Source organism: Solea solea, chromosome 4 (genome assembly GCF_958295425.1).
Source record: "Solea solea chromosome 4, fSolSol10.1, whole genome shotgun sequence".
In the NCBI taxonomy this organism is placed as follows: domain Eukaryota; kingdom Metazoa; phylum Chordata; class Actinopteri; order Pleuronectiformes; family Soleidae; genus Solea; species Solea solea.
The window spans coordinates 19,881,432-19,899,041 of NC_081137.1; the positions used below are offsets into that span (position 1 = coordinate 19,881,432).

The 17,610-nt window shown below is 40.4% G+C and overlaps 2 protein-coding genes across 3 annotated transcripts; one reads left to right on the forward strand and one right to left on the reverse strand.

Annotated features, from left to right (window-relative positions):
* Nucleotides 1-333: 333 nt before the first annotated feature.
* Nucleotides 334-12,820, reverse strand: LOC131458271 (von Willebrand factor A domain-containing protein 7-like). Of its 2 annotated transcripts, none has more exons than XM_058627197.1 (16): nt 12,690-12,820; nt 10,706-10,899; nt 8,649-8,921; nt 8,407-8,500; nt 8,100-8,231; nt 7,522-7,708; nt 7,238-7,407; nt 7,012-7,124; nt 6,620-6,736; nt 4,913-5,095; nt 4,690-4,822; nt 4,442-4,591; nt 3,861-3,953; nt 3,488-3,765; nt 2,202-2,492; nt 334-1,611 (listed from the first exon to the last, which is right to left on the reverse strand). In XM_058627197.1, exons 1-16 carry the CDS (start codon nt 12,748-12,750, stop codon nt 823-825), a joined length of 3,258 nt encoding a protein of 1,085 aa, XP_058483180.1. In that variant the 5' UTR covers nt 12,751-12,820; the 3' UTR covers nt 334-822. The 2 variants fall into 2 exon arrangements, with proteins under 2 accessions (XP_058483180.1, XP_058483181.1); XM_058627198.1 differs by lacking the exon at nt 12,690-12,820 and adding an exon at nt 12,374-12,475.
* A 1,828-nt stretch (nt 12,821-14,648) lies between these two features.
* On the forward strand, nt 14,649-17,467 carry LOC131458200 (protein ABHD15). Its single transcript, XM_058627062.1, has 3 exons — nt 14,649-15,414; nt 16,278-16,507; nt 16,587-17,467. The coding sequence occupies exons 1-3, from the start codon at nt 14,791-14,793 to the stop codon at nt 17,311-17,313; spliced, it is 1,581 nt and encodes a 526-aa protein (XP_058483045.1). The 5' UTR covers nt 14,649-14,790; the 3' UTR covers nt 17,314-17,467.
* Nucleotides 17,468-17,610: the final 143 nt, after the last annotated feature.

Consider the following 17,610-nt stretch of genomic DNA (forward strand, 5'->3'; position numbering starts at 1 on the left):
ATTTTGAAATTAAAGTGTCTGTGTTGATATGGACTGATAAAAATAAAATAAATGTTTTCACATAGAAATTAAAACCAAACGACGACTTGCTGTGAAGAGTGAAAAGACACATGACACACATTAGACAGCAAACTTTGTCTGCAACTGAAATGTTTGCAGACAAAGGGACAAAGACGAAAGATTAATGGAATATTCTACTCAAGTAAAAGTATCACTATTTTGATAACATTTTACTTCAGTTTAAGTAAAAGTACTGGTCCAAAAATGTACTCAAATAAAAAAAGTAGCTTGTTTAAAATTTACTCAGAGTAAAAGGACAAGGGGACACAAATCTCACATTAGCTCACATTAGTTTTTAATTAAAGACAAACCTTTACAAATGATAAATGCTGAAAAAAATAAAATATGCAAACAAAATCCAGATTGTCCAAATCAGTCCAAATTGGTCAAAGGTCACAAATGTCACTCACTCAGGGACCTTAATTAGTGCCAATTCACCTGTCCTCATCCTCCTTCACCTCTCATCAAGTTTCTGGTGTGTGTATTTTTTTATTCTTATTACATGCCAACGTTTTCTTTTACTCAGTAATGCATGTGACTTAAAATGTAGTGAAGTACAGTAAAAAAAAAACTTACTTTTTTACTTAAGTAAAAGTAAAATTACAAATTTTAAGAAATGACTTTAAAAAGTACACAAAAAACCTACTCAATTACAGTAACACGAGTAAATGTAATTAATTACTTTCCAACCCATAGGTTTTAAATGGGCAACTGCATTGAAGTTAATTCTTTACCCACAGGAAGACGTTTAGACTGACTGAGTTAACAGAGGCTTAGAATTATGGCACTGAGGAAAAGTACAAAGAGCTGAGCTGCACCGGTAGACAACGGCACAGCAGCTGATGATGTCTTGGACGGAGTGGTAACAATGGTGGTGGTGGTGGTGTCAGAGTTGGTGCTGTTGTTGTTAGCGGCTGTGGTAGATTTGGTGCTGTAGTTGTTAGCGTCTGTGGTAGATTTGGTGCTGTAGTTGTTAGCGTCTGTGGTAGAGTTGGTGCTGTAGTTGTTAGCGTCTGTGGTTGATTTGGTGCTGTAGTTGTTAGCGTCTGTGGTAGATTTGGTGCTGTAGTTGTTAGCGTCTGTGGTAGATTTGGTGCTGTAGTTGTTAGCGTCTGTGGTAGATTTGGTGCTGTAGTTGTTAGCGTCTGTGGTAGATTTGGTGCTGTAGTTGTTAGCGGCTGTGGTAGATTTGGTGTAGATGTTGTGAATGGCTGTGGTGGTTGTGATGAGTGTAGTGCTCATCGCGGTGGTCGCTCTCCGGACAGAGAAGAAACAAGACTTTACATTACCCACATTATCCACAGCTATTATTTCCACATCAGGTGAGCAACAGGACGCATTGTAGGTCAGCAGCATTATGCTGTCGGTGCCCGAGAGCAGGGTGGTGTTCAAGGTCCCTTCACCTTGTCTGAAGGTGATACTATCAATGCCTGTCCCACTGACCTCATCGCGCACCTGCAGAGAGACCCCCCACGTAGATTCAGTGCAGATGTCTGAGCAGCTGTCAGTCACATTGGACAGCTGACACACTGGCGCAGTGACATCAGTCACCTTAGAGAGAGAAGAAGATAACGTCAGTGAGGTTTATATGAAGAGGTCAACCAGCACACTAGATCTATGTAATGTCTCGCAAAAGATAGAAGCCTCATGACAATTCTGTTGGTGGCATGTTAAAAAAGCAATTATTCAAAAATGGCTGAGGCTGTAATCTCAGAATTCTTATTTTGATCTCGAATTCATGCCATGGTTTTTTTTGTTGTTGTTCTTTTACATGTGGCCCTAATACTCTTCCATCGGATGGCCTTGATGTATAATTAATCCTTGAATTATTTGTTTTCATTTACAGATTAATTATTTACCATCTATTCTCTTATTTGGAGTTTTACTATTTTACTATTAGTATTATTAGTATTAATACTATTATTGCTGTCATTATTATTGATATGGTTGTTATTTTTTTTATTATTATAATCTTATGAATATGATAACCTGTATTTCTGTTTTGAATTATGCTGATTAATGAAGAGGATTACTGTTGGTTTTCTTGTACATCTCTGTGCTCCCAATAGAGACGAAAGAGGTCGCCCAGTAACACACAACCATGAAGGGGATTTAATAAACTAGAATGATTAAACAGTTACCGGGACAAGGACGGTTAAACGCAGCACGACATAGTTGGTGTCCCCGCCTGGAGAAGTCGCCTCAATGGTCAGGGTGACGTCAGTACCAGACGGAGTGTCAGGCGGTGCTGTGATTGTTCCCGTGCTGTTAGCACTGCCTCCAGTCGGCAGGGATAAACTGGGCGGGAAAGATGAGCTATAACCTTGGTCATTAGTAGCTGTGATGGTGAAGTTTCCTCCCGTCCCACTGGTCGACACAGAGAAAGGAACGGAAAATGATACTCCTGGTTCTGCAACCCTGTTTGTAAGAGTCTAAAAAAGGGAAAGAGAAAATCATCAGGGTTCAAAGTGAAAACACCACCTCTGTTTTAGTCTACCCTAACACTCCAACTACCAGAAATGATGTACCAACAAGAAAGATTCATAGACTAATGCATATAATTTCAATAAATAATGTAGAATCTGAAAATAAATAGATATGTAATATGAATGTAGGTGATCGTAAAGTGAGAAAATATATTATTACTTGACCAACAAAAATGGGAGCAGCTTTTGAAATTGCAGATACAATTGCAAGAAAAAACTTTTGTCATCTATAACTCAAAAGAAATGAATTGTTTCTTAAACCTTAAAACATACAAGTTCATTGATAAATTAAAATATGTATATCAAAGCCTTTTATAAACACTTATGAAGGTTGTCTATACCAGAACTACCAGGATGGTCACAACACATAAGGTAAGGTGGTAACTTCCACCTTATCTAATTATGCAACGTCCACACAATACTACTACTATTTTTTGCATGTGTCCTTTGTTTTATTTGATATTATTAAATGTTATATCATCAAATGAACATGTTATATTTAATATAGGCTTTGATTTTGGTGATTATGATAGTTTGCTAATGCTTGTCGCACATATTTTGAGAGTTAAAAGCAGAACTAAGAGCGTCCAGTCTGCGTGTTTGGACTCATCCTTTGAAATCACTGTAGGGGCCGATTAGAGATGATCCCACAGACCAGTTACTACTGTACCTGAAGCTGCTTCTCCATCAGACTCAGTCTCATTCAGGCAGGCTTTGAAGCACAGCTGAGCATAAATAAATCAACTCCAAATTGCCTTCAAGGGTTGGGGTCAGTATAAAAAAATAGACATGTTACACCCTCTATAATGCATACAGTCAAATTGACTGCTGTGGTAATTAAAGGTAGACATTATCAGAACTTTTTTTTAAAATGTAACATTGTTAATATGATAAATAGCGTTAAAGGCCATATTGTAGGCTTTTAGATCGATTTTACTTACAATGCTAACTGACACAGCAGAAGCCTTGATAGAGGAGGATGACTGCCTTTGGAAGGATGTGGCACTATTTCTGGTGGAGCTGGTGTTGGTCTGTCCCATCACCAACACCACAAAATCATCTGATGGTATCGTGTCAAATCGAACGTGGAAGACCCCTTTACCTTGATCCTCCACGCTGCCGTTCACCATCACTGACGTGAAAAATTCAACCAGAGTTACTTCTGTCACCGTGGCGGAGTCACTCCCGGTTACCGTCACCCTCAAGGTAGTATTTTCACCTTAGGAAAAAAGCAAAAAAAAAAAAAAAAAGGCCATTCAAGTATGTCTGAATTTCATTAAATTATTTTTGGCATATCACAAAATTGTACCTTACCAGATCTTGGACGATTGGATAAGACCTCTAAACCTCCATATGGGCTCTCTGAATCCTTCAAAAAGGTAAACAGGAAGTCAATGTGATTCTCACCTGCAAAAAGAATCAAAAAAGTTAACCAAAGAGACAACATGTAAATGTAGCATGGTTTATGTGCTGCGTTACTAGGAGACACACTTTTTTTATTTGGAGGAATCTGTATTCAAACTTTTTTTCCCTATTTGTCCATTCCTACAGCCTGTAGAATTGACGTGTGTTACGCCGGAGAAGCCGTGTTGCGTTCAATGTGCGCTGTCTATTCTACAGGTCGGTCACGGTGAATTTTGCTCCTATAAATCATAATGCAATCATTTTGTGAAAAATGCTGCTGAAACTCTCTACTGGAGTCATGGTGTGTTCTCTGTGTTGTTGGAGTGTTAGACGGGATGATATTTTTTGTAACAATAACAGTACTAAGCTGTTGTTAAACGTATTATAAGTGCATTTAAACAGCACTGAATGTCTCTGAAAACAACACGGACAAAGGTGTTTGTGTCAGCGGTCAGGCAAGATAAGTATGTGTTCACTGGACAGGAACTCACCCACGACCTTCAGATTGTAGGCACTTGTTGACACCATTTCAACTTTCCACACACCCACTTGTGTGTTAAGCTTCACAGTCTGGAAGTTTCCGACTGTGCTGGAGGAAATGACCAGTGGTCCGGTCGTGTCAGTGCTGCTCTGAGTTACACCTGAAAACAAACATGAAACGAAGCACACGTGTTACAGTACAAGTCGGGGGCAAACTTACAGTGATTTTTTTTTTTTACCATAATCAGTGGAACAGCACCTGAAGGACTGGTGATAGTAAAGGAGAGAGAGCGCCCTGTGATGTACATCGTCAGGTTCTTCACTGAATCGTCCACCGAAAATGTGAAATTATCGGGGTTTCCAGCATTCCGGGAAGCTTGAAGAAGCTTGACCTGGGTATTAAATGAAACTGGTGACATAACTGAATCTTTGTGAACTCATCAATGTTACTGTTTATGCCAATATGAGGATTTTATTCATACCACAGAGGAACTGGAGGTATCTGTTATAATGCTGGTGACCTCAGCCAGCTCACTTTTGGTGACCTGAATAGCCTGACCTCCTGAAGCTTCGGCCAGCTGTTTGTACACGGAGCCTAGGGGATTGTCGTCAAGAGTTTCTCTTCGACGACGTAACCCCAGGGAGCCAGTAATCAGGACCGTCACCTAATGAGGAAGAATTTAAAATAATGGGGAAATGGAAATAAATTTACAGATTTGGAAATAGAAATGAAATATTCTACTCAAGTAAAAGTACCACTATTTTCATAACATTGACTGATCTGCTCAAAGCAATGCTCCATTCAGTTTTATTAATATTATTATTAAAAAATATACTACTATACTGTACTACCACTGTGAGTGGCTTAAAACAGTTTAATAAGAAAATAAAGGAAGAGAGAAAGTATTTTATAACAGAACATAAGTCAAATATTGGAAACAAAGGGTGCTACATGATTTCGTGACCAACTGTGAAATCAAACAACCAAATATCAGTTAATTGTAACATGACAGGAAACAACTGTGGCAATGCAATTTCAACACTGACTTAATTATTTACGTTGATACTTTTAAGATAAGGATTAACACTGGATCCTTTTAGCAGCTTTTAAAAGATGAAGGGGGAAGTATGTCCAACGTTTTAAACAAATTCAGCTGCCATTTTTTATTTGTTCAATTAGAACATGAAAATTGATTAATTACAGATAGAGCTGCTCGTGCACAAAGCAACACCGATTTGAAAGCCAAGGTATACTTTCCGTGACTTGGTACATTCCGCTCCTCCCCCTCTTGTGTCGACCTATTCGTAAGGTTCCACTTTGTGTTTACCAGAAGCAGGAAGAGGACAAGGACGTAACTACAGCCTAAATGATCCACACATTTCTTGGATTTTCGATTGACACTCTGTTCACACCTGCTGTTAACATCCGACCTGAGTGATCTCATCACAGGTGTTCAGATTACACCTGCTGCTGCTGCTAATGTGACACTGTGTCCACATGTAACGATCACTGTCTAACCATGCATGTGTGTGTCAATGAAACTGTCACATTTCACTTTTTTCAAAAACTCACTTAGTATTTGTCAAAATAACAACCGTGGGGTAGACCCCGTCCGACGAGTTCGGTTCCACAACTGTGGCCAAAAAAAAAAAAAAAAACCTGTGGAACCCAACCTGGAAAGAACACAGCCACCCCACCACAAACTCCAGGTACATGTGGGGCTTTTGGTCTCCTTTCAATGTTAACTTTGTATGTTGAATTTTAAAATGTCTTGTCATTTATAAGAATTGAACCTGTGACATCAGAACTCCACAGCAGCGTTCTAATCAACCAAGCTACTGGCTTGTACATAACAACACTTTATTGGTGTTGAGTTCTGTTTTTAGTCTGAAGTTTTAAAATTGCATGAAATTCAATTCATTGTAAAATTCGAACTTACAGCCTCAGAGATACAAATCATCTTCTGACAGACTGAGCTATTTGTCCTGATGCTATTTCTCTGCATTTCTTGGTATTCTTAAATTTCTCATCCTGGTCAGAGGTTTTAAAATTCTCCCTTCATTACACCTACATTTGAAGATCGACAACTCGAGTATTTCTTAGGTGTATTCTGTAAATTCTGTTTTAAATGTGTTTGCTCTTATGATTTCAGCACCATGTGCTTTTCCATGGACACAGAACTACTCACCACTGATCTGGTTTGCTCTATGAGTGCGAGCACTGTGCCTAACAGGTGCCCATCTTTAGCAGATGCATCTGTGAAGACGTAAATCTCAGAACCTGGAGGAGAACCAGTTAAAGCCAACTGCATGAAGGAGAAAGACAGAAAGCATTTTTTTTTTTTTACTTCAAAGTTGATTTAAGATTATGTTTTGCAGCAGGAGGCATAGTTTGTGCTCGTCTCTAATGGCACTTTTCCACTACATAGTACCGCCTCGGCACAGCATGGCCCAATCTACACAGTTTGGTTGGTTTTCCATTACAATAGTACCTCCTAGCAAAATAACTGTGCTGTGCTGAGGTGAGTCGAGTAGTCCTGGGACTATGTAGTGGAAAAGTGCCATAAGATATCAAAAGTACCTGAAGTCCTGAAAGACTCATCTCTGCGAAATCTCCTCCACCAACTGCTGACAATGAATAGATGGCATTCTTGAAGTCATCTGCATCTGTGGTCCTTGTCAGTGGACCAAAGTCTGAGAATCAAACACCAGTTGATGACTTAGCAAGCTCAGTTGTGGTCAACTTCCATTGTGACGAGACGAAAATATTGTAATGTGAAGTTTTGTCTGTGGCATTCACAACTTACCTGGATCATTGAATGGTACAAGAACGTAATCTGAAGGCTCGTCATCTGTTCCCGCTTTACTGTCAATTATATAAGCGGTGATAGTTCTCACTGTGGAAATGTCATTGCCCATGCTTCCTGTGGTGTCAATCACAAAGCAAAGAGGTTTTCCTTTTTTGATTCCCATCATCCTGAGCAATGAGATAAAAAAAAAGGTAGAGGGGAAACATATTTAAATGTTGTAATTCAGATCCTCATTGCATCTACAGTAACAGTGATTCAAACATGCAGAGAGGGTTTCGTACTGTAGGAATTCTTTGTCACCAGCAGCTGCTCGAACGTCCTGCAGTACTTCACTGGTTGCAGCTATGGCCACATTTGCTGCTTGATTGTGAAGATGTCCATGTTCAGAATCAAGCGTGTCTTTGTTGATCCCACCTTTAGGGTCCATTTTTCTTGTTCTATCAAATTTACCTCCATGGCTGCATTTACCTGTGTAGAAACAGCCAGAGTAAGAACAAAGTGCTCCCACAAGTTAAAATCTGTTTCTAAGATTACATTCCAACAGTGGAGTGTCTGCTCTGTGACATGCGGGTCTCTCGGCCCTGGGGCTCAGACATTAAATGTAGGAGAAACTTCCCACAAAGCCATAGGCAAGTGGTGATGACCTGATTCACAGTACCTTTGCAGAAGAGAACAGTCACGTCCATCAACATTTTACAAAAACATGGTGTAATGGAGAAAATAAACACACTAATCAATGATGAAAATAATCATTAGTTGTACTTCTTGTAATCATTCCAGCATAAGATTCTAATCATAATAAAAGGACCAGCCTACGAGTACAAAGATGACCGTGACAAACTGATATGAAGACATTTACCTGCAGGTTTGCTGGATGGAAGAACAGCATCAAAATATCCTGTGGTTAGAATTTTTTCCTTTAAGATATCCTCCAAAATGTTGTTCTTGCAGTCGTCTCCAACACAGCTCCGACAAGTCGCTCTGTCTTTATCTGTGAATTAGATCCAATTCAACTTAACTGCTGTGTTACAAACTACTGTTGGCACAGCAGCATGCAAAGACAAGTCAAGGTCCATGTGACACCTATACATTATATACGTATGTATTACATAATGTAATGTGTCTTGTGTTAAAACAGCTAAAGAAGCATTGGTTTCATAGCCCACCTGCTGTTTTTCCAATGTCCGCGTTAACTTTGATCAGATTGGTATTTGGATTCTTGTTTCCCATTTCCACCCAGTTACTGTGACTGTAGAAATCCTTCAGATTATAAAAGACAAGAAAATAAAGCACGATAAATTTTGAAATCAAAAACATTCATTATAAGGCTGAGACCTAAACAAACTTACCAGTTTCTACATAGCTGTAATCAGTGGTGATTGAGATAAAAGCTATTCATAAAAAGTACCTGTAAAGTGTGGAATAACTGTCCCAGTCTCTCTCTTGCCGCTTCATATTTTTGGAGTTTGTTGTTGGCCTTCACAGCGGCGATGCCATCCGTGACCAGTTTCTTTCCCTTTGTAAATTGTTCAGCATCAAAGTGGTGACGGGAGCTCCAGAAAAAGCGCTGGTCAACTCCCACGTTCTCGTCTTTGATCACTTCGATAGCATTGCTGAAAGATTTGGAAGATTTTTTTGCTTCACATGCAACAGCAACCGATGTAGCAGTCAGAGACCCTGACTACAGAGAGAGAGGGGGAGAGAGAGAGAGAGAGTAAAATAATGAGATCTTTATCCCTTAGTGCTCACACCGCACAGATCTGTGCCGCAGGTGCACCCATGGTAAATTGCAGTGGGAATAAAAGGGAATAAAAAAACTCTGGGGTGTGTGTGTGTGTGTGTGTTTATAGGTCACATATTCAGGCTTTAAAAAATGTGTGATACATATACAATATTTAAAGAAATACAGCTGGTCACGTGACACTTAGAACACAAAGCATTTCCGCTGCATTTTTCCATTACAACGTTAAAACGTACAGTATAAACAGAGGATATAAGAATGTGCAATATGGAGTGTCTTATATCCTCATTTTCACCAACTATATAAACACACCTGATTTTTATAGCCTCTGTTTGTACTGTACGTTTTAACATAGTAATGGAGACAGTGCCGGATCTAGCAGTGGCAAGAGGTCTTGGCAGGGTGGCATGTATGAATCCCCAAATGTAAATGGATTTAACAGAACAAACACAAAAATACTTGTACTATGTATTGTTTTATCATGAACAATAGGAACAAGCTCAGTGTTTAAACAAAACAAAACTGTGGATCTCATCAAAAGTAAAAGTATTAATAGCAAAATGAGCAAAAAAGGCCTAGCACCCTGTTCCTCCCTGTCATCTTCATCTGACTGGTGGTCACTCTCTACCTCCGTCCCACTTTCTGAATATGCAGCAGCCTCCTCCTCTTCATCCCTCACATCCTCAGTCATCTCCTTCTGTGGCCTTCTCCTGCTCTGACCCTCCTGGTCTCTCCAGTTGACTACCTTCTCCTTCATTTCCCTCCTCTTCCTGCTGTGCACATTTCTTACTCAAAAAAAAACTTTAAATATCGCCACGTTTTGCTTTCCCTTTCATTGTTCTGCTCTCTCCAACTACTCTTGCCTGCAATAGTCAAGATGTGAGAAGCTCTGGATGTCCTTGTATCACTACACTGTAGGGCCATGTAGCTAATAAGTATAACAAATATACCATCAGAAAATATGTATTACACACACACAACAGTTATGTTTAGACTACTTAATGCTATTGTATTTGTTATTTTCCCAGTTAGACAGTAAAGGATGTCACCTGGTTTAGGTTGTGTGCAGCCTCATTGTTGTGATATGTGACATTAAGTGGTTTTATAGTATAGAAATGTGTAGTGTGGAACGAAACGGCGACCCTCTGTAAACGTTATGGATTTAATATTTTGTATTTTTAATATATTGTATGAAGATGTTCTTGTCTTTACTAAAATCAAAACTAATCAAAGCTAACTAAGCTAAATGCTCTTACAAATCACGAGCGAGCTTTTTCATATTTGGCTAATTAATGCACGCGCTGTTATTGCTAATGCTGAATTTCCTTTAGCATAGATTACATTCATTATAAATGTAACTTTAAGGTAAATTGGTGTGTTTAAACTTCACCTGGCGAAACTGACCTCACCTATAGATGCTCAATCGCTCCACTCTTTGCCGGGATTCAGGGCAGAGCCACCGCAGCAGACTCACTGTGTGTGAACGGCGCACTGCACGTTTGATGCAGGGCCGTAGCTAAGTGGGTCAGGGGCCTAAGATTATATTTACAATTATTCACTTTGGTCAATTTATTGTTTGTTTTAATGCTTTGAAAAGCTTGTGGACATAGTGGCAGATGTTTTTACAAGTAAAGTTTTAAGAACACAAAAGTTAGGCCGAAAAGCTCTGGGTTCTAAGGTGTAAAATAAGGAGTAGATTGAATGTAGCTTGGTGCAATTCTTACAGGCTCTTTGATGTCTTTGCCTGCGGCCTTGGCCACGGCACGGCAAACCTCCAATGTGACCTCTAAGAGTGCAGCTTCAGTGATCTCCTGATGACTCAGCGATGCGTCTTGTTCATTTACGTCAAATCCATGAGCTCCAGTCTGCAGGAGCAGGAGACACAGCGCAGCAAACCACCTCATTTCTGCACAACGACCTGAAAGAGATGAAGGAAAGATTACAAAAGAAAAGAAAAGGACTTATAATTCTTATAAGGTGGCTTTAAATTAGGCAAACACAGTTGGTTACAAGTGCAGCAACATTATACTGTTGAGTCTATGAGACTATGAGTGTGTGTAGAGCACTCCAACCTTTTTTCTTCTGAGAGCTACTTTGACAAAATGAAAATGGCCGAGAGCTACTCGTGTTTTTTAACATTATTCTCATATTCTCATCAACCCAAAAAAACTGAATGAGCCTGAAGGGGGGATTGGATAAAAATGTAAGCAGGTTTATGTTCGTTTATTGAAACCTTTGGCAAGCTACTTGGAAAGGGACTGGTAGCTAGTGGTAGCTCTCAAAAGCTACTGGTAGCTTGCAAAAGCGCTACAGGTAGCTCGCAAAAACGCTACAGGTAGCTCGCAAAAGCTACTGGTAGCTCGCAAAAGCGCTACAGGTAGCTCGCAAAAGCGCTACAGGTAGCTCGCAAAAACGCTACAGGTAGCTCGCAAAAGCTACCGGTAGCTTGCAAAAACTACTAGCAGCTCACAAAAGCTACTGCTCGCAAGCTACTTGTTGAGCCCTGGTGTAGAGGCTGTCTTAAGACAATAGAAATCTGTACTGACCCTAATCCTAAGCAAATAATAATAATGATAAATCAAAATAATACTAAACAAAGGCACTGTTTATCATATATCATATATCACCCACTATTATTATACAGCTAAATAATACTGAAATTCAAAGATTCGATACAAGTTTTGAACAAAGCATAACTTGTTCCGAGTCCTATATACATGAGCGTATGACTTTCAGTCTGGCAAAATTAATCAAGATCCACTTCCAAGTATATCTGGGTCATCTTTTGTTTTGTTTTTTATTGTTGAACTAAAGTAGTAGTTGTAGTGTTCTCTGTGAGCTGTAATCTGACCACTGTGAAAGGGTTCACTGGCATAACTGTACTGTGACACAGACTGGGGGTTTTGTACCCACCTTTCCAAAATCATCCCTGAGGTCCAACACACAATCCTTAGGACAAAAATCACAGTGTCTATACAATATTTTACTACAGGGACTGCAACCTGTTCCTCTGTAGTTTTTACAGTAATATCACGCTAAACCCAGTGTACATACAGTAGACTCACCCTTTTGTCTTTGTGTTATGCCTGATCGTCTTTCGCACATTATATCCAGTTTTTTGAGATTTGCCAAGCATCAGATCCCATTCATAACTGTATCTCTGGTTACCTAATAATCACCTTTAAAGTTAAAACATATAGCTTTTGCCATATAACGTTTGTATCCGCATGAGCATCTTATTCAAACCAAGACTTGTTTTACCATCACTTTATTGGCACACATCCAGAAAATATGGGAAACGTGTGCAGTTTTAAAATAATAACAACAACAACAACAACAAAAACAGTTTCTACAGTTTAAAGTATCAAGGGATCAGTGTGACCTTCACTTACCCTTGAGCAACAACATAACCCTGGTTCAATTAAAACTGCAGTGGAACCCTAATCAAAGTTATTGGGGAAACCTGTGTAGTTTTCCATGTCGAAAAATATCTTCTGTGAAAATAGGACACCAGATTGTATATCACGTACATGTTGCACGAGTAAAGCTCATTGACAAAAACAAATAATATAAAATAAAAATTATCAAATGTATTTAATTAAAAATCTGTTAATACATTTACAAATCTTAAATGAATTCATAAATTAATGCCAGGTGCTGATTTATATAAGAAGATTATCTCAGATTTGTGTGTGTTGTTTACGTTACCATTCAGGTGTGACGTCTGTACCTCAGCTCTCAATGCGGTTGTGGAAATGAAAAACTTCATTGGGGACGCTTCACTTTTTAATATCCCATGTCCGGGGAGGAGCCATTTCTCTGCTGGCCAATTTGACAACATTTATTATTATCTCTTCTTCTGCTGAGTCCTGTCAAAAGGCAGTGTTATAAAACACATTTTAGTTTAATGCAACTCTTTTTGTACCCAAGACACAAATAGTAAAACACTAATTTGAAATTATATGTGTATATTCATTTTCTAATTCTCAAATCTATTACACCATGCGCCACTGACTTAATTTTTTTAGTCTAATCTCACTTTTAATTTTTTGTGATAATATGTACATAAATAAATTCACCTTGCCATAATGAGCTTTACCTGGGTCTAGTTGTCCCTCCCTAGTGTGTCCTTACGCTCACCCTTTTTTCCATGTTCTATGCCAAGTCATCTTTGTTTTTCTCAGTGTGTTTTTCTGGCTTTTTGACCCCAAGATTTGGTCTAAGGGATTTTGGATCCCTCGTTTATTTCCTCAGAACAAAGCAACACTCACGCCCAGGCAGGCAATCTTAATATCGATGTGCCGTTTTCCTTTCAATAAATACAACAAAGCAGTGAGTGACCGAGCCTCTTTAACAAAACAGCAGGACAATTGCAAACATCATATTCCCTGATGGCTGTCATTTAACACTGAGCGTCTTTGTACAACTTTCTTTGTGGCTTTTTTTTTTTTTTTTTTTTAAAAAGGAAGAGGCATTTTCTTAGGTGGGACAAACGTGTATCTCCTTCTCCTGATACTGAGAGACTTTAACAACACTGGAGTATTTCACTTCCTTGTTACTTAAGAATAATGGGACTGTGATTATTCTGGGAAGATCCAGGGTTTTTCCACCCTCCAATAACTGTAAATGGAGATATTTTGTTTTAATGAATGAGACCTTGGGTTGAATGTGACATGAGTGTATGTGTATGTACTGTATGTGCTCTTGGGTGATGTTATGTGCTTAAGGACGGACAGAGGGCATTGCTTTAATAGGCTAATACAGACAAATCAGCAAATAAGACCATTTTCCATGTTTTACTAAGCACAAGATTCTTTACCTTTGTTGCTGTTGATGGTGTTATCATTTCGCCCCTGTTTGGACTCTGTGAACAGAAACCAAGTGTCATTATTTGTTTGCCGCACTCTTCATCTGATAAGAAACTTTCTTCCTATGGAACTGCTTATGCTTTTTCTTTTTTTTTTCACCCCCCCGAGCAGTAGAATTGTCTCAGTCCTGTTTGCTGCCGTGTCGGAAAGACATTTTATTAAACAGGAATGAGATGAGTTCAACATAGTTCTGCGAAATATAGATCATGTGTATTTAAAAATATGCGCGACTTTCCTGGACTTTAAGGGCTCATCTTCACGCTCCATTAAAAGCAGGATAATGGTCAGTAAAAGTAATAGAAATATAACAGGGAAGTTTGTCACACGTGACATCCTTAAATATATACTGTATAGTTTATTTTGGTGTTGTGATGATTCCAAATCTAAGAAATCATTAACAATAAAAGGGTTGTAAGTAAGACTCACAACATTCTTGTTTTTCTGGATTGTTTCACATAGAATCAGAGTGAATGGTAATTTCTTCAAACTTCAGATTAAATGTGGAATTCATTAATGTGCCCGATTCGTTCTACTAATGTTCTTATTTTTTAATTTGTCCAACTTCTTTTATAAATGCTCTCTGAATCTATAACTTGAATGGGGGGATAACCAGCAAGAGCCACGTTCAGAGGAAAATGTCACCAAAAACAATAAATATGTGACAGTGCTGTTGTAAATGGGACATGTTTATGTGGCCTGCGGTCAATCAGTTTGTATTCGTCCTCGGTAAATGATTTATGGAGGGAGGAGAAACGCAGGGGGGGACCATTCAGAACATCACTCAACTCATGAGGCTAAATCTTTGTACTGGTGCAGGAAGCAACAAGGTAGGAGTTTATCAAACATGGGGGTCGAATATTAGTGAGGAAATCCCAGCAAAAGATCAAACCCCGTGAAAAACATTGGATTTCATGTTCAACTGAGATCCTTTCTGTTTACCAATGGCACTATTTGTATGGGATTGTTTGCTCTGTTTGCTCCCATACCTCTTTCTCTTCCTGCTGTGCCTGGTTGTCCGCTGGGCCGCCATACGTCACTGGACAGGGCGACCTGTGAGGACTGAAGAAGAACCCAGGCTCATCTGCAAACCCACCGCATTGGCCAAATATTTGACTCAGCACTGTGGCTCTCTGGCCAGGGCGAGACTGGCTCCCTGGCCCAAAGGGGACCCCCACGTCCAGACTCTGTGCAGCCTGCTGTGTGATCAACTTGAGGACACGATACAGTTCACAAGAGAGAACCTGCTACTGCGAGATGGGGGGATTGTAGCCTTGGATTGGGCTGTGGGCACAAGATGGGGTGAGAAGGTTGCGAGGAAAAGGTGGGACGGCAGGAAGGAACATCAACTGGGGGGAAAGACCCTCGGCTGCTTCACATCGACACCTCCTGTCCTCCTCCTCATCCCTCAGTCATGGGTGGGGATGACGCCCCACTTAAAGGCACTGGCCCATCAGGCAATGCGTCAGGGCTTTTATGTTGCAGTGTTTCACCACCGCGGCACGGCGGGATGCCCGCTGACCACAGCACGACTGACTGAGTTTGGAGACCCAACTGATCTTGAGCAGGTACCAAGAGAAAACTGTGCATAAGGCATGTCGTTTCCCATTACTATAGTACCTCCCTCAACATGGGCGGGGTCATCACAGCACGCACAGATGAAGGATAATAACACCCTTTCCGTTTTGGGAAGGACACTGTAGTTCTCCGACGTGCTTGGGAAAGGGAGATAATATCCCTAGACCTGCTATTGATAACCATTGTTCAAACTACTATAATAGTTTCGGTCCTGTGGGCTATCAGGATATCAGATGTCACCGGCGGCTAGGCCGGGAGGGGGTAGGAAGGCGTAAATGTGATGATACAGTCACTTGGCTCCCAGAAGGTGTAAATCTTTGAGGCTAAAATTCTAAACCTAAACCAGTTTGAGGAGTGCCAAAATTCAAAAGGCACACCTCCTACAAATAATTTCCGATTTTCATGTGTTAGACATTGTTGAAAAGCTTAACGTTTCAGGGAGTGTGCTGAAACTCTTGGTACATCATAGTTGGACTGGGATGAGATGCTTTTGTCATGACTCAGTATGATTGTGATACTAGGGTAAGGATTGTAATTCAATAGAAAAGAGATGACTGCTGATGACGACAAAAGAGATGATCGTGACAAAGGCTGACTTTTTCATCATGTGGTGCTGATGTGACAGAAGATTAGGTTTTTGTGAAGCACACCACAAAATATATCTTTAATAAAATGCTCGGCTGTCCTCATCTTTTGCTTGAATAATAATTATGACTTTATTCTCATAATATTAAGACTTTATTCCTGAAGTATTCAAAAGACATTTCTTCAGTTTGGCCCAAATACTCACTCATAGCACAACTTAATTTTTTAGAAAACTTTGATTATACACATTGATTTCCTACATTTTCAGGTGGTGAATTATGTCCACAGCTGCCACCCGTCCTCTGTGCTGGTGGCAGTGAGTGAGGGCTCAGGTTCAGGTGTTCTCCTCTCTTACTTGGGTGAATGTGGATCGAACACATACCTGACAGCAGCTGCAGCCATCTCACCTGTGCTTCTGGGCCAACTGTGGTTTGAGACACCCATGCCTGTCATGTATCGCTGGGGGGCGCTGTTTCTCCGCAAATTGCCGCTCAGAAGGTGAGATGAACAAGAGTGGGGGGAAAAAAACGGAAAGAGTAATAGGAATGTTGTGTTAATGTATAAAAAAATGTTTCAGATACACAAATTCCTTCAGAGCAGTCGTGGACGTGGACCAGGCTCTCCGCTCTTCCTCCCTCAGAGACTTTGAAGAAACTCTGTTCTGCTCTTCAGCCCAGAATCAGCACCAATTAACAAATAATTTAAACTCGAGACTGAACCCAGGTCCTCATCACACTTGGGATGTGGCGCCCTCGGCAGCGTGGATGCTGGGCGAAAGGGCTTTCCCGGCTAAGGACTGGGACAGCTACTGGGAGAGGAATGAACCACTAAGGGATGCAGATGAGGTGGCCGTGCCGGTGCTCTGTATCTGCAGCAGTGACGACCCTCTCCTCCCACATGTCAACACTTTACCCATCCCTCTTTTCCAGAGCAACCCTTACTTCTTTCTGGCGTTGACGGACAGAGGAGGGCACTGTGGATTCACCACTGAAGACCACGAAACGGGAGAGAGGAGCAATAATGAGGAGGTGGGTGGAGGTTTCTGGAGTCACACTGCTGTTCTGGAGTATTTCAGAGTGGTGGCTGATTTCCTAAAAGGTGAGGAGAGGATTTGGGTGAGCTGCGGTGATGCACAAGGAGAATATGCTGGTCAGGCTGGGCAGAGGAACAGGACCAGTGGCAGAGGCTCTCCTCGCAGAAGGAGAACCTCGGTTATGAGGAGACCAAGACCACAGGAGACTGGATCCAGCAACCTAGATGCTGTGGAAGGGACCTTCACCTGGAAGAGGTCCTATACACGCTGAGGAGAAAGAGATACTTGAGGATGACAACAGCAGAGAAAGCTTTCATCCTTGTGGACAATTCTCCTGTGACTGTGATTTGAACATCAGGGGTAAAACTTCAAAATAAAAGTGTTTTGCTTCACACAGTTTCTGTAAATTGAGCAAGAGCATAGAGGATGACGTTGATGACCAGACTTTGTAGATCAACTTTGGGTATTCATCTAAACATGTTACTCATTAATCAGGGTTCATGCACCTTTTACACTTTTCAAAAAAGTCAATTTTCAAGCTTAATCAGCACCTCACAGCTGGGGTATA